This window comes from Danio rerio, chromosome 2 (assembly GCF_052040795.2).
Source record: "Danio rerio strain M-AB ecotype USA chromosome 2, GRCz13ab, whole genome shotgun sequence".
Taxonomy (NCBI): Eukaryota; Metazoa; Chordata; class Actinopteri; order Cypriniformes; family Danionidae; genus Danio; species Danio rerio.
This window is the reverse complement of record NC_141022.1, coordinates 10,024,738-10,047,844: the sequence shown is the minus strand read 5'-3', so window position 1 is coordinate 10,047,844 and position 23,107 is coordinate 10,024,738. Positions and strand designations below refer to the sequence as shown.

At 36.5% G+C, this 23,107-nt stretch overlaps 2 protein-coding genes across 4 annotated transcripts in view; one reads left to right on the top strand and one right to left on the bottom strand.

Moving 5' to 3' along the window:
* The window catches only part of zzz3 (zinc finger, ZZ-type containing 3), a 675,084-nt gene that overhangs the window by 73,845 nt on the left and 578,132 nt on the right, over positions 1–23,107 (bottom strand). The gene's annotated exons all lie outside the window — the stretch shown is intronic.
* Positions 1–23,107, top strand: part of st6galnac3 (ST6 (alpha-N-acetyl-neuraminyl-2,3-beta-galactosyl-1,3)-N-acetylgalactosaminide alpha-2,6-sialyltransferase 3) — a 136,004-nt gene that overhangs the window by 77,051 nt on the left and 35,846 nt on the right. Inside the window, exons 3-4 of one of the 3 annotated variants that reach the window (XR_015477539.1) lie at positions 14,470–15,066; positions 19,690–22,211. Coding sequence is in view for 1 of the 3 variants with exons in the window: in NM_212625.2 (NP_997790.1) it covers positions 14,470–14,879 (410 nt within the window). In the remaining 2 variants the exon portion in view is untranslated. 3 annotated transcript variants of the gene reach the window in all.

The window sequence follows — 23,107 nt, the reverse complement described above, 5'->3', positions numbered from 1 at the left end:
CTGTCGTGCAGTGGGGAGTTTGCGCCTTTAATTAACTACGGCAGTTTGCGTTCACTGAACAGTAAGAATGATTAATAAATCTATATGAAACAGTCCCAGTTGCGTCTCGCTTTCAGTTTCAGTTTTAGTTTCAATTTCAGTTTCAAAGCCCAAGTCAACCGCGCTCAGGAACCCTGAGCCCAATTCAGCGCACTCACGCTCCTCAAACGATCCGGGAAACGGGCCTGGCCATGGTACGGATAGCATAGTGTGAGTAGGCCCTTAAATGAAACACACCTGATCTAACTACTTGAGTGCTTTAGTTTTGTTTGATACCTACAGATACTTGGGCTGGAACTAAACTACGCAGGGCTGCGGCGCTGTTGAGCTTAGTAGCTTCTGCAGCACAAACTCACACTTGTAGTTTTCCATTGTTTTATTTTGTTGTTGTTACGTAATGTAGCAGTAGCATGCGTTAAGTACGTTACGTAAAAAATGTATGTCATGTATGTTACGCAATGTCATATTTTTCCAATTTGAGACCCAGTTTCAAGAAAATTTCACCCACCAAAATCGCAGTTTCATTTAAACTAATCACCTATACCAGTGGTTTTCAACTTCAGGAGGCCATGATGATATTTCAGGGGAGGACACCAGCTATATTAATAGAAATGATATTGTTAATATATGTAAAAATGTCTAGTCGTGAATTGATATATTATGACTATTATAATTTTTAAATGATGAGAAATGAATAAATTGTTAATATGGGTTCACTATTTAATTGCTTTAATAACAATCTGCTAATTTAAAACAAGAACTTAGTAACTTCATATTTTTCCAATTTGAGATCCAGTCAGGCCTAGGTTGGCTAATCAGGAGGACTGGGAGAATTACCATTTTTATAGTCCGTTTTTTGGCCCGAGGGCCGGTGTCCCTAGCACTTTTTTCATTTATTTATTTCTTTGACCATAGCCTCACTCTTTTTGTTCATTATTTTTCCATGGCTCCACTCTTTTAATTTATTTTCTCGCTGTCCGTGAGCAAAATGCAGCCTCCAGGTTAAAGATGACCTATCTTTAGATCCCAAACAGCGGCACCTTAGTGAATATAAGAATTCGAATGACTACTATTAATGAATATTACACCTGCTCAAAGAAAATCAGATGATTCACTACATTAATAAATCTGACATAACTTGATCAGAGATCTAAAAAGGGGAGAAAAAGATTAAGCCATCAATAGAACGTATTACTGTGATTAAAAGTCTTGCAGGTAACAGTGCAATACTTAAACACACCAGCATATCAGCGCCATTGTGGTCCAGTGGTCAGCACATTGCATTACGCCGCCGCCATAGTAATTATTATTTTTATTTTTCATTTTTAGTGTTAAGACATATAATACTGTTTGAGTGACTTATGTAGGTGTACATATTTTTTTTTTTGTGTGACCACCGTTACAAAGGACTGGACATCTATAAAGAATTTTGCACAGGATATACATTCAGATATTGCAGGAAAGGACATTGTAATGTTTTAAAGAACCGTGTTGGAGATTTAGCTATAATAAGCCCAACACTACAGGTAGCTCTTGAAATCTGGACCTGACCAACTACCCCCAACTACCTGTGTTGAACTGTGTTGAACTGTTCAACACAGACGTCTTTTTCTTCTCTGTTTTTGTGCTCATTTGCAGTAAACCCCAGGGTGTTTGATTGACTATGCCATTAGTGTATGCTATCAGCCTAGGATTAGGTTCCTACATGACTTAATCTTATCAGAGTCTATAAACGTGCTTCCACTGACATTTATTTTGACAGAAATATGTGACTTGCCCTTTAACAGCAAGTAACACTGAGGCTGGTATCCACACCAAGGGCATGTACTTTACACTTAAAAACTGCGCTCTGCTGGCAGTGTCATATACAGTAGGCGTATTGAGATTACTTTTTGACCTACAAAATCGTGGTGGAACAGACTGTAAAGCATCTTAATGAATTTTTAGAGAGGATGTAATCCCACTAACAGGTTACACTCCTGGTTGTTTTCCCCTACAGATATAGTAGCAGCTGCCATGCCTTTTTGGTAATTGCTGGGGTTTTGGCAGACAAAGAGAGGCTATGTGTTCTCACAGTTATTTGAAGGTGTGGACTGTTTTCCTGTTGATGTAAAGTGTGGTGCTGAGGGTGATTATGAGGGAAAGGTTATGGCCAAGACTGTCGGTGGTTGGTAAGAAAGCTCTTTATCTGACTGCAGATAGGCGGGAGATGTTTAGTTCAGCTAGTTTGTTGACTAATATGTCTCAAATGATTGTTTTGAACTTTAAGCTGTACTCTATTAAGAACATTCTTTCATACAGCAGGAGATCAACCAAGTATTTAATGCCTTTTCAGCCTTGGGACACTGAATAACACACTAACCACACAATTGGACATTTACTGCATTTAGTATTTGTGATTATGTGCATTTGTTATTTAGATTCAAGAGATTCAAGTATGAAGGGTCTGATAACAAGACTAAGTGTTTGCTTTTTTTTGGACTGTGGGGGAAGCCAGAGCACCCCGAGGAAACCCTCGCCAGCACAAGGAGAACATGCAAACTCCACACAGAAATGCCAACTGAACCAGTGACCTTCTTGCTAGAAAGGCAACAGTAACTCAAATAACTACTCATTACAACTGAGGTATGCAGAAGGGCATCTCTGAACGCACGACACATCAAACCTTGAGGCAGATGGGCTACAGCAGCAGAAAACCACACCGGGTGCCACTCCTGTCAGCTAAGAACAGGAAACTGAGGCATCAGTTTGCACAGGCTCATCAAAATTGGACAATAGAAGATTGGAAGAACGTTGCCTGGTCTGATGATTCTTCATTTCTGCAACGACATTCAGATGGCAGGGTCAGAAATTGGCGTCAACAACATGAAAGCATGGATCCATCCTGCCTTGTATCTACAGTGCTGCTGCTGGTAGTGTAATGGTGTGGGGGATATTTTCTTGGTACACTTTGGACCCATTAGAACCAATTAGTCATATTGTCAGTGCCACAGACTGGTTACTTAAACATGATAATGAGTTTGCTGTGCTCAAGTGGCCTCCACAGTCACCAGATCTCAATTCCATTAGCACACCTTTGGGATGTGGTGAAATGATAGATTTACATCATGGATGTGCAGCCGACAAATCTGTGGCACCTGCGTGATGCTATAATGTCAATATGGACCAAAATCTTTGGAGAATTTTCCAGTACCTTGTTGAATCTATGCCACGAAAGAGTAAGGCAGTTCTGAAGGCAAAATGGGTCCAACCTGGTACTAGTGAGGTGTACCTAATAAAGTGGCAAATGAGTGTCGTAATGAATTGTCATAATTGACATGTCTTAGCTATTTGTATACATGAGTAAACTCCAGTTGATGAAAGAGTTTAAGAGTTGGTTGATGAAAGAGATTAAGGAGAAACTATTGAATTCTTTATTTACCTGCATGGTCAGACTTCACACTAAGCTCAGGTGCAAAGCAATGACCCTGTAGTGTATACTTGTGTATTGACATTATCTTTGTTGTGGCTTCTGGCTCCTCAACTACAGTAGGCTCTGACACATGTGGGGAGATGATTACTGGATGGGCTCTAGTTTAGCAGTGGGATTGAAGATGTCCTGTACTTATTATTTATTATTGTACTGTGAGCTAAAATTTCCCTTTTCTTCCTTTGTTTACATATTAGCCATTGATGTGGTCATGGAGCCCGTGTAGATATACTTTTAATTATGAAAGTTCTACTAATCTTTCTTGGACATGGTATCGATTTAGTATTGGTATGGTAATACTTAATTTGGATATCATATTGAAGTCAAAATTCTGGTACAATGAAAACAATAGCTGATTCTGGTTATTTCACTAAGGGGGTTTGATGGATCAGGGTTTGTTCTTAGTTTGTTCCATAGTTTAAGGGTACCGGAAAAAATACGTACAGCTGGGGTGCCAGAAACAAAATGTAAAATAATAACATTAAATTACAGACATTTACCATAAAATAATGGACAATAAATTACAGAAATTTTCCTAAATATAAAATTTTCGATACATTTCTGTAATTTATTGTCAGTTATTTATTGGCTGTTATTTTACAGTAAATATCTGTAATTTATCGTCTGTTATTTTACGATGAATTTCTGTAATTAAACATCTTTAGTTTTACAGTACATTTCTGTAAATTATTGACTGTTATTTTACAGTTAATTTCTGTAATTTAACAACTGTTATTTTACAATAATTTCTGTAATTTAACAGCTGTTATTTTACAGTAAATTTCTGTAATTTAACGTCTGTTATTTTAAGGTAAATTTCTGTAATTTAGTGACTGTTATTTTATGGCAAATTTCTGTAATTTAACGTCTGTTATTTTATGGCAAAATACTGTAATTTAACGTCTGTTATTTTACGGTAAATGTCTGTAATTTAAAGGCTGCTATTTTACGGTAAATTTCTGTAATTTAACATCTGTTATTTTATGGTAAATTTGTGCAATTTAATGGCTGTTATTTTACAGTAAATTTCTGTAATTTAACGTCTGTTATTTTACTGTAAATTTCTGTAATTTAACGTCTGTTATTTTACGACAAATTTCTGTAATTTAACGGCTGTTATTTTACGGTAAATGTCTGTAATTTAAAGACTGCTATTTTGCAGTAAATTTCTGTAATTTAACGTCTGTTTATTATAAGTAAATTTTTGTAATTTAACAGCTGTTATTTCACTGTAAATTTCTGTAATATAAAGGCTGTTATTTCACAGTAAATTTCTGTACTTTAACGTCTTTAATTTAAAGTAAATTTTTGTAATTTAACGTCTGTTATTTTAAAGTAAATTTCTGTAATTTAACGTGTGTTATTTTACAGTACATTTCTGTAATTTAACGGCTGTTATTTCACAGTAAATTTCTGTAATTTTCACGTCTGTTATTTTAGGGTAAATTTCTGTAATTTAACGAATGGTTCTGAATGGTTCATATGGTTTTATTCTTTGCGGAAATGGCGTCAATTGCAACATTCTGGCCTACATTATACCAAGTAAAGTTACTGTTGGCAGTCGAAACACAAGCCTGATCAGGTTGACCCATACTAAACTGTACTGCTTAGTGGAAATGCAATTTCTTCTCGATACCTACTGTACAGTGTGATCTTTAATTTTTAAGTTGCAATAACAGTGCTCTTTTTGATTATTTGAGTCTAGAGACTGACATAGCTTAAAAAAAAGCTTACAGTTCAAAAAGTTGGAAGCAACAAAAAGATTTACAATGTGTCAGTGCAGAGAACTTTAAATATCATTAATTTAGATGAAGAAATGATAGAGTAAAATAAAACATTAGTGTGGTATAAGTATTTTGCACTTATTTTCATTTATACTTCTTTTACTGCTGATTAAAATGTTTTCAACTTTAGACTTTAAAATAATAATGGATGCAGTTATGTATTCTGCAATGTTCCACATTTAAAATAGATCTGGATTATATGAATCTCAGGCTTTTTTTTAGACAAACTTTAACAATGTATCCCATTCTCACTCATAGATATTGATGGCAGTTGTTAAATCCTGATGAACAGTTCATATACTTTCTTTTCTTCGAGCGAGCCAATTCTTCTTTTTTTTTTTTGGTTTTGTTTATAACATACTCGATAAAATCATGGCAGACAGGCCTGAACTTAGTTAATTAGGCATCAAGGGCAAAATTTCTGATTCAAAGTTCCTGGCAGAAATGCTATTTTCAGAGGAGTAGACCAAATCCTTTTTATCTCTTATTACACAATAGTGAATATTTTGTATTATGTATACTTTAAAGTTCCTACCTGGAGACAATAATACAGATCAAAAAGATATTAATCCTTGTTCTTTTAATTCTGACCTCTATGTTTCTACTTTTGGAGCTAATCCTGATTCTTTTGCATATTTTTTAGTCTAATTTTAATTTATCAGGTCTTTCACTTTCTGGTTCTAAACATCTGGCCAAGCCAATTACTCTACAGCTTCCACCTGTACACCCACTCCCATAGTAGGGCAGTTCTACTGTGCCCAACTAGAGCAGTATAAAATAAAATGTAAAAATCCTATTGTAACCCAGCTCCTTTCCATGTGGAATGAAGGTTAAAGATGTCACAATGTGACAGATATTCTCCTATTTTTCATAATACCCACATGTTCTTAGAAAATTCTTGCTTTCGCAGTCCAAAGTGGGTGCAGAGGAAAATAAAGAAGATATTCAGAAGATCAAACTCAATATAATTTACCTCCTTGTTCCTCTACTAATGTATCAGAGTGGATTTCTGGGCTTAAGGATTGCCTTGGGACTCCCGTTTACTTTTTCAGGCTTCTCACACACTAATTATTCCTTTTGATAAGTCTCTCTCGCCTGTTATATAGTTGTATCTTTATCTTATTAAGTGTTCCTCTCCGTTACATCTGTTTGGGCCAAGGGTCTTAATGAGAATGAGTATGATTTATTTTCTTATCGGGTGTGGGGGATGGATTTTTCCTCAAAGAAACTCCAGTCATCAATTTGTACACTAGAAATGATAAAACAGGATTCACTTGAATCCACTAAGATGTTCTCAAGGATCCCTGTGCAATTAGCATTTCTTTCTGAGAGTGTCCCTCTTTTTTGCCTTTTTGGATCCAGCTCTACTCACATGACTTTAAATATCTGTTAGGAACTGTTAGATACTTGACCCTACACCACTTCTTTTTGAATAATATTCAGATAGTTACATTACCCTCTCAACAAAAATGTTGTCTGCTGCTCTCACGGTGAAAAATGCTAAACCTTTTTACTTATTAAAGAGTCAAATATGGAGTTAGCTTTCTGATCATTATATTAATATAACTCTCAACATCATGCATACACCATCTAATGCTAAAGCCACTTTTACACATACAGACCTTTCTGAAAAATGGCCTGTGATTTTCCAGAAATTCTTTTTGAAAATACCAGTAAATTCATTCCGACAATTTTCTGGAAAGAGAAATTGTAACATTACCGGTAATTTCCCAGAATGCTGCGCTGTGTGAACGCAGAAGGAAGATTACCAGAAAAAGCGTGTTCTTGCTTAGAACATGCTGATGTGAGATGTTTACTCCAGCCAATCAGAACATTCAGACGCATTCACGTCCACGCTGTTTATGAAAATAAAAGCCTTTGAATATCTTTTCAGACACATTTAGCTGCTAGATGTTAGTCAGACGTTTTTGGGCCCTATCATACACCCGGCGCAATGTGGCGCAAGGCGCGGCGCAATTGTCTTTTGCTAGTTTTAGCTTGGTGCAAGAGTCGTTTTGAGGCATTGCGCTACGCTGTTTAAATAGCAAATGCATTAGCGCTCTAATGTACGCTCATAGGCGTTCTGGTCTAAAAAGGAAGGCGTCCTGAGGGGCACTGCTGGCGCGTTGCTATTTTGAGAAACTATAATAGATTTTTCATTAGACCTAATCAAACCCGGTCTAAACTCCAGCGCAGAGTTGCGCCTCGCTTACACACTGCTTAATGAGCAATAGGCAAATATCTTTACATATGAACAAAATTTAAATACTAAGGATATATATAGGAGATAATAAGAATAGATATAGGATATAAATATAAAGGATTTAAAATATTACAAAAATTTTTATTTTCTAGCCTACATAAATATGAAAAATCACTGCTTTTATGTCTTCTTCATCTCGGGAGGCTTTTTCAGTTCATTCATAACAATTTGCTTTTATATAATGTTATTATTATTAGCAGTATTAATTATTGTATCCATATTTATATTTGTTTTATTAAAAACAAGCTTAGATTTGCCCACCTGTCAGGTTTTAGACCATAAGGGGCACAGCATGTGTTTTAGGATATAACTCAGGTTTTTGAACACACTTCGTTATTATTGTTCATTCATTCGTTTGCTGGAAATTAGAACTGAATTTAGAAATAGTTTTGAAACAAATATTTGCGCGCAACAAACGCAATTATTTATTTATAGGCTAATTGATGTCTGTGCGTAAAGGTTTCCTTATGCAAGAGCGAAAGTGAAAGTAGATCGATTATCTCTCATTCTTGAGCAGTAGATGCTCTGTTTAACAGTTTTCTGTTAAAAAAACTGTTAACTGTTTGCTTGTGAAATGCTCAGTTTTTCCACTTAGACTTACTTTACGTCCTGTAAATAGCAAATGTGCTTATGGCGCGATGCAGCTGACTCTTAAAGGGAATGGGAGATGAGACTCTAATTGGTTTATTCTCAAAACACACCAATAACTCATTAAGAAAATAAACTCAACTCTTTTAGACCATGCGCCACGGCACAAAGCGGATTTTCCCGTCCTTAAATTAGCAAAAATGCGTTCTGACACACCCTGAAAGCGTTTGCGCCCTACGTTTTGCGCTCTGCGCATGGACCGTCAAAATAGAGTCCTCTATGTTACTTCTAAATGCCAACTGTGGAAAAAATGATTGATAAAATGCTTATGATAAACCGCTGTTTGTTTACCTTCAAGCTCTGCTGCAGCTGCATGATGTGAGTGCATGTGAAGAAGTGCTCCAGTGAGCGCCAGGACACACATATTTTATGTACATTTCTACATGCAAAAGTGTTCCTCCATATGATTTCATCAAAATTGTTTTCAATACTTATCCATCCACGGAATTTGAAATGTAGTCAAATGTGTAAACATTTAGCTGTGGTTCAAGCTGCTGCCTTTGAATGTCTCTGAGAGATAGCAGCTGCATGAATGCTAAAGCTTTAAATAAAAGTTACAATAAAAAAAATAAAAAAATAAATTAATAAATAAATAAAAAATAAATTTAAACTTTAAATTAAAAAAACCATCAACAAAAGTCTGACCATTTCTACGTTTACAAATACAAGCGCAGCCGTTTAGAGGCTATTTCTGGTTTGATTTCAAAAAACCCGGTAAATTTTGACATCCTTGTGTAAATGGTCTCTTCCAGAATGTCCTTGCCTGTGTGAACAGTGCTCTTTTGAATTTACCGGTAAAGTCATTCTGGAAATTTCCTGGTTTCACTGTGAGAAAGGGGCTTATGTTTTACCTTTTTTCTAGTGTTGTCACGATACTGGAATTCAGTACCAGTAAGTACTGAAATTTAAAATTGTCCTTTTCCCGCTAACATTTGATTGTTAAGTGCGTTCTTAAATACTATTACTTACCCTTACTGCTGTTTACTGAGTGTAAACATAGATACAGGGACACTTTAAAAGCAGTGAAGATCAGTCAATTCATCAGTGGATTGCTCGTATGTCAGGTGAGTTCGGTGAACTAACGACCTTCACAGCCAATCATAGTCATTTGTGTTGAGCACATGAACACAATCACAATGTCAGTGCTGTTTAAAAGTGTGCTCAAATGTTAGCGGGAAATTGATGTTTTTCGAATTTCAGTACCGAAAGGTAACAAATTACAGTATCGTGACAACACTACATCTTTGTGAAACATTATTTAATTTAATTTAAATTAATTAGTTAGTCAATGAATAAATTAAATGTATTGATCGATTTTTATTCCACTTATTTGTTCAATACAGTATATTCTATAGCTTTGCCTTATTTTCATATAGGTTCTAGGTTTGTATAGTTGCTATTTCTTTATATTCTTGTATTGCTTACAAAACAAAACTGTTAGGAAGTGTTAGACACTTGACTCTATACCACTTCTTTTTGAATAAAATTCAGAATGTTACATTATCTTCTCAACAAAAATGTTGTCTGCTGCTTTCACGGTGGCAAAGGGCTATATGTATACCTTATTTTCATATGGGTTTGCATAGTCGCTATTTGTTTACATTCTTGTATTGCTAATGAAACAAAACAAATCAAATATTCAGAAGCCAAATGAATTTAATGCCAAATGGATTTCAATCAGATGCAGTTTCATATATCCCAGTATGCCAAAGCAGTATATGCATCTTATTTACTTTCCATATACGTTTTTTGGTCTGTTGATGGACATAATCTCATTTCCATATCTGGAAACCAAATATCTATCATTTGCCAAGCGCTAAGTGTGTCTGAAAGCTTCCTGCTGTTTTTCCACTGTGTCAGAGTCGCAGTAATTCAGTGGTTGTTTTTTTTCTGTGTTTTTGTTCTAATAGAATAATGTGCAAAACATAACATTTAGAGAGGCAAAACTGAAGTTACTTGTAAATTGTTACTGATCTGCTGGTGTGTCATAAGCTATTGATCGTTCCCTACCACCATTATCCTGTCATAGACAATAGGATATTGCGCTCCGACTCAGATGGCAGATCAGCCATGCAAAGCAAACATGGTTGTAATTTGTAAGGCCAATCTCACAGCACTCAGCATCTCTTAAATAGATAAATAGAAAGCCATTGTAATAGATTTAATGCCATGGTTTCGATTTTTCGTTATTACACTGCTGGTTTGAAGAGCTCACTGTTTAAGTTCACTCACTATTTACTTTCTCTCAAGTGGTTCCAAACCTTTATTAGTTTCTTTCTAAAGATATTTTGAACCTGAAAACCTCTAACCATCGACTTGACGTGTTATGACAGGATGTGCTGACAAAAGAGATCCAAACGTAGCTTTTATTATACAATGGGAAAGTTATACAGGCAAGGGTAAACCGAAGCAAAGAGTATTCCATATAGCAGGCAATGGTCAGGGCAGGCAGAAAACAGTTAAAACAGGGTAAACAGTCTAGGGATCAAAACACAGACAGGCTGACACAGGTAAACACATTGAAATGCACATAAACAGTAACAAGACTCAGCAATGAGTATGCTTGAGAATGGCATTTATATAGATTATAGATCATCGGTAAACCAGAAACAGGTGTGTGTGAGGTTACATAATGGGATTTGTAGTTCATAAGGTGACAGAATCGCAGTCTGGGTAATGGTGCATGGTTTACTCTGCTTTTTTAACGATATATTGATTATATTATTAGATATATTATTAGTAGTGTTAACCAAACATTTTATGACATATTTAGTATTACATTTTGTAAATTTATTTGCAGGTTTCTTGTAGTATGTAGAGTTTTGTTTTGAAAAAAAAAATGTGTACACATAATTGATTGCACCTACTCCAAACCAATCAATTTCTGTATCATTGTTGAGTTAAAATGATCTATGTTAGCTTGCAGGATTTAGATAAACCTTTAGGCTTCTGCCATGGTATACTCTATCGTCACGATACTGACCTAAGCTGCAAAAATTATTACTTTAAAAGTAATAGCAACAGAAAGAAATACTATAATAAATATAATTAATTGCAAAAGGATCGCAAATTACAGTAGGTAACACTTCATTAAAGTCTTATTATTTAATGTTAGTTAATGCGTTAAAATCAACTGTGAACCTTATTATAATTATATGTTAAAGTTAGTTTAAAAAACAACTGAATTATTTAGTTATTAGCTCTTTTAATATATCGATTATGACTTTTAAATTTCAAAGAATATTTTGGGATTAACTAAGAAATTATCAGCACCTAAGATTAATAAATGCTATTGTATTTGCCATTACATTGACTTTACTTAAATGAACTGCTATTTACAAATATACACTTATTGTAATAGTTAACAAACAAAAGGCATTTGAATAGGTGCAGTGAAAATATGAAAATGTTGTATGTTTGGAAACAAATTGCTTAATAAGTCTTCAATCATTTGGGACTGTGATGAACAACCACTTCCAATACAACAATCTGAATATTATTAAAAGACAATCTAACAATTAGAGCTGGACAATATATAGTTTTAGCATCCTTATCACAATGTGGGAATCTGCGATAGTCACATCGCAAAATCTGCAATGTCAAGTTGGATTTATAATAACCAGCCACCACAGTTCAGAGCATGTGATTTATGGAGTCTAAGCAAAGTTTAACTTTAATATAGTGAAAAGTTTTCATTTGGACGTGCTTTTGAAGACTTGTGCCTGTTTGAGATTTCAAGCGAATTTAAACAAAGATCTCATCTCATCTAAAGTTATAAAGATGAGAAGCTTTAACAAAGATCAATAGTGTGTGTGTGTGTGTGTGTGTGTGTGTGTGTGTGTGTGTGTGTGTGAATTATATATATATATAAAGGGTGTCATGATCCTCCAAATTCTCGATTCAATTACATTTTCGATTCTGAAGGCACGATTCGATTTGATTTTTTCAATTATGTATAATTAACTAATTAATGACCAATTCATTTTTGTAGCCTACCGTTTAAACTACTGACCTGCATGGTCTTTTTTTTACCCATAAACAAATCATACAGTAAATGAATAAAGGCAAGATACACACATAATTACCACCTGTCAATCACTTTTTCTGCAGGACTCGTGAATAGGCAGTGATCTGTGTCGTTATAATGGCGTCGGTAAAAAAGACGCACAACCAACAGGAACCAGCCAACAGTATCTGAGGTGTTCGCTAAAATGACTAAGTACAAGTGAGTGAAAGATTGAAGCAGTCCTCTGACTGCCTAGACCTGCTGTCTGGAGCGCAAGGCTGTGTGTGCGTTTGTGTCTGTGTGGTCACGTGATGTGCATTTTTAGAGGTAGTGAGGAAGAAGGGATGCTCAGAAATGCTACATGCCACTGTGTATGTCAAATCGTTGTCGTTCTAAAATGCCATTTAAAAACAAAGACAGTGTAAACAGGGCCTGAGTGTGTACTTTTCGCGAGTGAATTTGCAATGGGGGCGGGTGGAGGATCGCGATGCCGGTGTTGTCTATCGGACGAACCGTACGTAATACGTACATTGCAGAGCTTGCAAAACTGTGTTTTTTTTTTGTCGACAACACGAACGTTGTCAACATAACTCACTGGAAATCCAAAATGCTTACACACCGGCGACTTCATTGAGAGAGGAGAGGGTTTAAGTTCTGTCGACGGGTCTCCTGCTTCTGCAGTTTAACAAGCACTTTAACAAGCCTGTTTTTTTTCCCGCTTGGCAAGCCAAGCTGACGTGACATGGGGGCGTGGCAGCATCGACGATTCTATTTTTTGATTCGATAATCGAAATTGAGCATAAATTTAAAAACCGAAATCGTGACATCCCTAATATATATATATATATATATATATATATATATATATATATATATATATATATATATATATATATATATATATATATATATATATTTATTTATATTTATATATATATAGCAACATAAAGCATCAGAGTAGATGGGGTAATAATGGTTGAGCAGTAATTTACCATTTATTATCACAGTAACTATCTGTAATGGGTACATAAAGTAAATTACTGTAATTTATTCTTTGCACTACAAAATTTCATACAAATTCTGCTCCTTTTACAGTAAAATACTGTTTCCTTTTATTACAGCAAAACACTGGCTATTTTACAGTTATTTCCTGCATAATCTACAGTAAGGGTTAACAGTGCAATATATATACACACTACCTGACAAAAGTCTTGTCGTCAATCCTAGTTGTAAGATCAACATATAATAACTTGACTTCTAGTTGATCATTCGGAAAAGTGGCAGAAGGTAGATTTTTCTGATGAATAATTTTTTGAGCAGCATCCCAATCATCACAAACACATCAGGAGACCTATTAGAACTCGCATGGACCCAAGATTCTTACAGAATTCAGTCAAGTTCGTGAAGGAAAAATTAGGATTTGAGCTTGCATTCAGTATGAGGGTGTGTGAGAGATCTGCAGAGTGGATGGCAACATCAAGCCTGAGGTATCAAGACATTTGTGCTGCCCATTACATTACAAACCACAGGGGAGGGCAAACTCTTCAGCTGGTTAGCACTCCTTATACTTCAGCCTCCACATCAAAATTCCTGAAAGCAAAGAAGGTCAAGGTGCCCCAAGATTGGTCAGCCCAGTCTCCAGAGATAAACGTTATTAAGCATGTCTGGGGTAAGATGAAGTAGGAGGCATTATTGATAAATCCAAAGTATCTTGATGAACTCTGGGAGTCCTGCAAGGACACTTTATTTACTATTCCAGATGACGTTATTAATGTTATTTGACTCATTGCAGAGATGTATAGATGCACTTCTCCAAGCTCATGGGAGTCATAGACAATATGAATTATTTTTCCACTGCACCATGACTTTATTTTCTATACTGTACAATATTTCTGATAATTGACAAGACAGAGTCAGACCTTACTGTCCTAATTAAATAATCAAAGTTCAAGTCATGATCATATTTTATTTTGGTAAAATAAGCATAATCTAGAGGCCTTCGCCTTTCCTATCAGCCACTTCTGATACCAAATAATCAACTGAAGTCCTAAAACTTGGTGACAATACTTTTAGTATGTTTCAGGTGGTGTGTGTATATTATACAAAAAAACAATTACTGTATTGTCGGTTTTAACCAATATCATGCCCATATCAATAATCAATATTGTGAATGTTTATTATGACGATATATTAAATTACTGAATATCAGCATATGTCTATGACCAATAATAATTAGTCAAATTTCTCTTCTCTCCTTTAGCCGCTGAAGCTGCATTGTGAGGTCTGCAGTGTAGTGTCCAGCTCTGGCCAGATATTGGGACGTGAGGCAGGGGCTGACATTGACCAGTCCTCTTGCATATGGAGAATGAACAACGCACCCACCCGGGGCTTTGAGAGGGATGTGGGACACAGGACAGATCTGAGGGTTGTGTCTCACACAAGTGTTCCTCTGCTAATTCAAAAACCCCAGCACTTCTTCGGACAGGGGAATGAGACCGTCTATGTGGTCTGGGGACCACTGCGCAACATGAGGCAGGATGGGAAAGGCATTGTTTACAACATGCTGCGACAAGCGGTTGAAAACTACCCACAGGCTCGCATTTACGTCACCACAGAAGAGCGCATGAATTACTGCGACACTGTTTTCAAGAAGGAGACCGGCAAAGACAGGTGAGAACTTCAGTAGTCTGTCACATGTTTGTAATGCTCTATACCATGGGTGTTCAAAATCAGTCGTTTTTCTCTAAATGTCAGTTCATTACTACTGCAAAATGAGATTAAATTATATTTCTCCCTCTCCCATTAAGTCATTCTAAAAATCATGAAAATGTATGTTGTTAGATTTACATATATATCAGTCACCAAAAACTTATTTTTCAACAAAAGAGACATGTCCATGTTATCCAAGCAAGGAGTTACCATATATTATCATTGCAGATTTTTATCATTTAGCCCCGATTTTGACTCGCCGACATGTTTTGAGAAATTGCAGACAAATGCTTGAAATCACAGGCAAATTGGTGCTCGTGCACGTGAGTGAAAATCACACAGTATGAATTATCAAAGACGCGATCTGAGAGAATCCCAGATGAGTCGCCGATGCCTGTGAGATATTTGGCGTGCTAAATATCTGGAGGTGTTGGTGATTCAAATCATTTTTCCATGATACACAGGGTTTGTTGCATGTTTTTCTCTGCGATGCTGTCGGGGCCGATACAGCAAAGCTGTTTGTGTGCAGCCATTATTTTTGTCAGGAGAGCTGTATAAGAATTGGTGAATGGTTGACTTTATCTTTTATCAGTTGAATTTGTTACCATTCAGACACATCGCCTATATCTGTGCCGCTGTGTTTGCACATGTTTAAAATCCTCCAGATTACCAGCATGGCTAATGGTTGAAATAGACAGGCCAAGAGACACTGCTATCCACTGTATTTGGATTCAGACCCGGGGATTGAGGAGGAGAGAAGTCCTCATTTTAAGTTTTTATATAAATGTGATTATCTTTATAATGATATAAATTGTGGTTATGTGTATATGAAATTACGAATACCATATGTAGCAGAACATTAAATTACTGTTTATTTCTCCTTGTAAACTACAAAATCATGCATCTTCTCACAGTTTTTGTCTCATTTTGTGAGCCAACTGACAACAGTTGTTCGCTCCCCTCTTTTTCCCCTGATCTGCTGGCCATGCCCACTCCTCCCTCTGGTTGCAAGGCTCCTCCATGCCCATTATGATGCACTTTTTAAAAAAATTCTGAGGTAGACTTAAACCGAAAGATAGGGAGTTCATGGCCCTTGAAGTAATGCATTGCTTTAGTTAAAATGGCTCATAATTAGTGTTGGGGAGTAACTAGTTACTGTATGTGTAACAGCGTTACATAATGTTATTACAAAGTAAATGTAACAGTAATTCGTTACAGTAACTGAAAAAATGTGTAAATAAATTACAGTTATTCATTCATTCATTCATTAATTCATTCATTTTCTTGTTGGCTTAGTCCCTTTTTATTAATCCGGGGTCGCCACAGCGGAATGAACCGCCAACTTATCCAGCAAGTTTTTACACAGCGGAAGCCCTTCCAGCTGCAACCCATCTCTGGGAAACATCCACACACACACACTCATACACTATGTACAATTTAGCTAACCCAATTCACCTGTACCGAATGTCTTTGGACTGCGGGGGAAACCGGAGCACCCGGAGGAAACCCACGCGAAGGCAGGGAGAACATGCAAACTCCACACAGAAACGCCAACTGAGCCGAGGTTTGAACCAGCGACCCAGCGACCTTCTTGCTGTGAGGCGACCACACTACCTACTGCGCCACTGCCTCGCCTTAAATTACATTAATGAAAATGTTAAAGATTACAAATGGGATTACATCTATAAAAGTTCGTAAAAAATCTGGGATATGTTGAATAATATATATCTGTTGCTTTGCCTGTTTTTGATATGCACTATGCCTTCTGCTAAGGCCACTTATTAAAGCGGCGCTATTCCGATGTTTCTGATTGATTTTCCGGTTTGAATTTGTAGGGTACCACGTCTACCAATTACGTTAATCCTATTAGCATTACGCTACTACAACCAGTAGCAATTTGTTGGAAATTTTAAAATAAAGGCTCAAGGCTTCAATATCGACTCTCAGAAAGCAGGTATGTAACCTAGCCTCTGTTTATTTTCAAAAAGCAAATGATTTTTGTTGTTATCGTGAGTGTACAGATATAAAAACAGACCCTATCATTTTGAATGAAATATTATGACTCACAAAGTTATCGATTTTTTTTAAATTCAGGGCACCAACAGACTCCTGGCCCAAGCGATTTTATCATATTAACAGTGTTGGGCGGTAGCGTTGCTACTTTATAAATCAAATAGTTTTTCAGTAGCAAAGCTATTTTACTAATGTACTATATACACAATATATACTAATGATTCTACATTATGTAGTGTAATTCATTAATGAAGAGGTGTAAATATATATGCAATATAATGCTCACTCCTAAATATTTCCTTTTACTATTTTTTACTATAGTATTTTAAATGTGTAGTACCTGGTTTTATTGATTTTTTTTCTTGTTTTTGCTGTTATATACTATAATTTGTTTCTGCAGCATATTATTTGCAGTAAACAATTGAACTACAACAATCATGCTTCGTATGTTTCACTGACTACGTTTACTTGGACACCAATTATTTGATTTTAATTCGATTAAGACAATACTCTGATTAAGAGTTAACCATGTAAACAGCGATTTTTGATTAATTTAATCAGATTAAGGTCATAATTGAACTAAAGAGAAATCGAATTAAGACTTGTGGAGTATGCCGATTTTAGTCGCATTATTGAAGTGCATTATAGACATGTAAACACCTGATCAAACTATTACCGTCATGTAGGACTTTTCGCAGCATTTTGCGACAGGATAGTACACACACACGTGTGGCTGCTTGACACTTTTTGCACCCACCCAGTCAGTGCAGACCACAGACACCTGCATCGTGAAATTCGAAGGTGTTTTTTCTTCCATTGAGCATAGGGTATGAACTTTCATTAAAACATCACTCTTCCAGCAGTTCATAGTTGCATCCAATATCTCGTTTGCCACGGAGACGTGCATGAAATGTTAGTGAATGTTTGACAAACTAAAAATGAAACACCCGAAATTACATGAAACTCTGGAGGGAATGGGGATTGCGCTGTGACGCAATGACGTTAATCGAATTATGTGCCACAACATGTAAAACGGTATCATGAAAGTAACACTCAAAAAAGCAACTCATGTAAACACCTTAGTCTTATTATTCTCTTAATTAGATCAAAGAAAATAATTTGGTTTCTGATGTCCATGTAAACTTAGTCATTGACAGTTTTATTGATCAACATATGATTGACTTGAATTTAAGTTTCTTCGATTTAAAAATGAAAATTGCATAAACTGTTTAGATGTATTTTTTTTTATTGCAAATGCCACAAAAATCACCCTGCACAGCTAACTAAAAATTGATTTTGTAACAACAGTAAATAGTTTTTTTTTTCTGTTATAAGGTCTTATTTTGTGATGGCTGTACTTTGAAATATTAAAATAATATAATCTTAATTCTAGTGATGAAAGATTTTGAAATTCTAACTGTAAACAGAGCTACTTTAAGGTCACACCTGCTTGATATAAATGCTTGTAAAGGATTTAGTTGAAATATCCATTAGAAACTTAAAAATAATCAAGATGTAATCAGTTACTTTACTTTTATTAAAGGGCACCTATGGTGAAAAATCTACTTTTCAAGCTGTTTGGACAGACATGTGTGTAGGTATAGTGTATTGACCGTCATTTTGGGGTGATATTAACATACACAGTCCTTTTTTTTTAAATTTAACAACAAAAAAACGGTGGACCAATTGGATCGGTTTTCAAACCGACCGCAACTTTACGTATGAGTGCGTTCCCCCCACCCACCAATATTGATTGACAGCCTCGCATCACGATCACATCCTCAGTTTCTTGTTGCACGTCTGCCATTTTCAGCGTGTGAGTCAAAGCGATAACGCTAAAGGAACACCCTTGCTCTATTTTTGATAAAAAGCTCATTGGGCTAAACACAAGATGAATATTCTCCACATTATTGCTGTAATCGGAATTATTGCTTGTACCTTTTGCGTGGCACCATGCATTTCGGAGTTCTGGGCATGGGTTTCTGTCGGTTTGTATGCGGTGGAGCTTCAGGTCAGCTGCTCGGCGCTGCGTGGGTTTCTGTCGGGCTGCAAGCAGTGAGCTTCGGGTCAGCTGCTCGGCGGTGCGTGGGTTTCTGTCGAGCTGGACGCAGTGAGCTTCGGGTCAGCTGCTCGGCGCTGCGTGGGTCTCTGTCGGGCTGCACGCAGTGAGCTTCGGGTCAGCTGCTCAGCGCTGTGTGGGTTTCTGTTGGGCTGCACGCAGTGAGCTTCAGGTAAGCTGCTCGGCGCTGGGTGAGCTCTTGGCTCCGCCCACTTGTTACGTTGAGCGGAAAGCCGAAACTGTGAAGCAACACACCCCTAAACAGCAAACTGTGTAAATGCCCCCAGAATGACACTTTTTAACACATTATAATAAAAACATCTGAACTGTGAGTTGAACTGAACCTAAACTGGCACACTCAGAAGAACCATAATATTAATATTAAATCATAAAAAAGGGGTAAACTATGTGCCCTTTAAGTAATTGAAAAGGTACACTACTTATTACATTTCACTTAGGGTAATTTGTAATCTGTAATCTATTACATTTCCAAAGTAACCTTCCCAACATTGATTTTAATGCAGTCTCTTTAAAGCACAAACTCGGTCCTGGAGGGCCAGTGTCCTGCATATTTTAGTTCCAACCCCAGTTAAACACACCTGAACCAGCTAATCAAGCTCTTTCTAGTTATACTAGAAGCTTCAAGGAGGTGTGTTGAAGGAAGTTGGAGCTAAACTATGCAGGACACCGGCCCTCCAGGACCAAGTTTGGGCACCCCGGCTTTAAAGGAACAATCACATACCTTTTAGCCTTTAATGAGACAGCAAAAATCACCAAAAATATATATATATATATATCAAATCGCATTATTAGGTATAAACGCAATACTCAATTCTAGCAATAAATATCATACTGTAAATAAAAAATAAATAAATAAAGAGAATATCTATAAAAATATTTGTAACCTTCTGTAAAATGCCACTTCTATAACTCAGCGTCCTGAGGACTGCCGAGTAGGTAAAATATTCCTGTTGTTGTCGTCCACATCCCAGCGGCACCAAAGGTGAGATGTCGTCCGAAGAAATCAATGCTTTCTCAAGGTTATTTGAGTTCTGAAGAGCACTCGCTGTGTGCTAATGAGTCTGGCATACTGTGTGCTCCTAGCGCAGGAATTAATCAGCTGTTGATATTACTCATTACAGTCATCAGACCATAACATAACACTCTCATGAATGTTTCATCTTAAGTTGAGCGCTCTGAAAGTCAGCAGGTTCACTTGTAACTCAAATCTTTTTTAAAAATTAGCTTCCTGGAGACAGATCACGATCGATCAGCCCAACCCAAATTCAGCGATCGTTCTGCCTTTCAAGAATAATCCCCACATGATAGCCCTAATGTTGTTGTGCTATCGTCTAGATAAGAGATATTCCTAAGGATGGCTGGAGAGGATTAGCCTTTATCCTGAATCAAATCCTTTAGTGGAAAAGCAAGCAGATATTTATGTCTCTATCTGTGTGTTCCAGTTTGTATATCTGATAGGAGAGACATGGCCATTTACTTCATGGAGAAGAGCAACTAATAGTGTGAGTGAAAGCATGGCCATGAGCAGATGTGTGTGTGTAATGTGAGTAATAAATCAACCTTAATAGAGCAGATCGGCATGTCGGAAAACAGTTGGCAGCAAAACCTTTGTTTTGCACTACATTTGAGCATTGGCTACGCTTCTAGGCAATATCTTCGATTAACCCATGTTGTTGAGATATACCACTAATAATTTCACTAATACAGCCTAAAACACAGAAGATTCCAGCAGTCAAAAATACTTAAATACTTCTGGATGCTGTTTTTATCAGAAAAAAAGTTAGTAAATCATAAAAATAAATGCTGTTTATTGGCATCTATCGTTCAATTTAGAACTTTTAGAATCATTTGATTATTTTTATTGCACACGTTGCTATCCCCTACCGGTTTCCTACTACTGACATTACCATTTTACATAAGGTAGCTCAACGCTAAGAAATAGCCATCATCTGTGTAGTGACAGTGATGTCAAATGCAGCGGCAAATTTAGGCATGGGCAATGAAGGCGATTGCCCAGGGCGGCATCTTGCTAGAGGTGGCATGGAGACAAACACAACCCCTTGCCCCCCGATCTTGATTTTTATCCACAACAATCGCGGGAAAGTGGGATACAGCTGAGGATACTCATGTCAATATAGCATCGTTTTGTGATGCTGCGCAACAAATAATATTTTTACATTACGGTGAGGATTGGGTTTAGAGTTGAGGTAGGGGTATACACTAATAAACTAATAAAATACAATTAATGTGTTTTAATAAGTTTAATAAGAAATATCAATATATCTCATTAACTTATGATCGCAGCTGTATCCTTTCTAGAAACAACCTTAGGAGAGATCCAAGCTGCTGGATTTACTTCATGTTTATTCATAGTTTTCTTTTGAAACACATAAAGGTAAGCAGCTTTTAATCTGGGAGAGGAAAATATTCTATAACATAAACGGTGTGAATCTTACGTGAACTAAACACATATTTACATGTACTTTACAAACCTTAAATGGTATGTTTTGCATTTAGTTATGTGTGTTTGAATGTCTGAAACATAAAATAAATAAAACATTCTTAAAAGCATGGATAAATTGTGATTTATGGCCAGTACTGCACACAATTTGTGTGTTTGAACAGTCTAATCACACCGGTGTGATCGTACGCTTCTGGGACCAGCCATGGCTGATCACACTGGTGCAATCGTATGCGTGAAAGGGTTAAAGAGAATAGCAATCCCCCAGAAATTCTCAAACCAATTTAACAACAACATCCTGGCAGCCTGGCAAGATATGGCCTTCATCTATGGCCCTCAGTCTTTAAAATTTCACATTACAATTTTCACATCACATAAACCTGGTTTTGTTTACCTGTCAAAAGCTGAATAAAATACACGAGAACATCAATTTCTGTCTCATTAGTCTGGTGTGATTCATCAATCAGTCCAGCAATGAGAACTAGCAGGGAAAGTGAGTGAAACACACTAAATTATTCTGAGTGTCAGACATCAGCCCATCTGATTGTGAGCAGCAATGTCATTTAAAATATGTGCGATGACAGCTCTAATGCAGCACATGATAAATGAAAGCTTAAGAATTTCAGAAAAATGACTGCTCAAGTTGTCTCTCCTGAAATTAAATAGTGTATAAAGAGCCTGACTGTCAATTTAAATATACATTACAAAAAGTACTATTGACAAAATTGTTTAATAAGGCATAGATGAAGAAAAAAAAGTAGGTTCTTTAGAAAAATGTGTCGGTGAAATGATATTGCATTACTCATTGAACATTTCAACACACGTAGAAATTTAAATGTCCAGTTTATGAATTTGATGTAAATTTGGCAACATTTTAATATGTTGACTGTTGTACATATTGCAGCAGCTCTGAAAATCGTGTCTGATAAATAGTGCTTATAGGTTCATGTTATATTTCATTTGAAAATCACATATCACTTCCGATAAACCGAGACGATGGTGTTAAGAACAATCAACCAAATTGCTTGGCAGGGTGTCACAATGAATGTAGTGTGACTTGACGATCTGTGATGTCTTGACTAGGCAGATATAAAGCACACCAGAACTGCTGTCATGTAAGGGTCTGGGACAATTGAGGTGAGAATCCACATGCAGTTTGTTACCAAGAATAGTCAGGCAGGCAACGGTCAAAACAGGGGCAAACAGGAGCATACAGGAAATCCAGAATCGTAGTCAAAACAGGTGAATGGTAAGTAAAGTAAAGAATGAAAATAAATGGTACAACTAGTCAACGGTCAAAAACACAGGAAGGCAAGACAAGGATATAACGCTTATGTGATGCTCTAAACAGAAACAAGACTCAGCCACGATGTGTGTGTTTGTGCTGTGTTAATAGTCCATCTGATTAGTCCTGAACAGCTTCAGCTGTGTGTTTGCAATCAAGGGGAATCTGAGTCAGGTGTGTGATTAAAGTGTCTGATGGGATTTGTAGTGCAGTTGAATGTGAGTGTTCTCCAGTAGCCTGCAAGAGCAACACTGCTGGTGATCATAACAGTTACAAACACCAGGGTAATTCCCTTTGTAGTTCTATGGAGACGAGAACACCCTTTCTTGTCTTTCTAATGAGAAATTTCA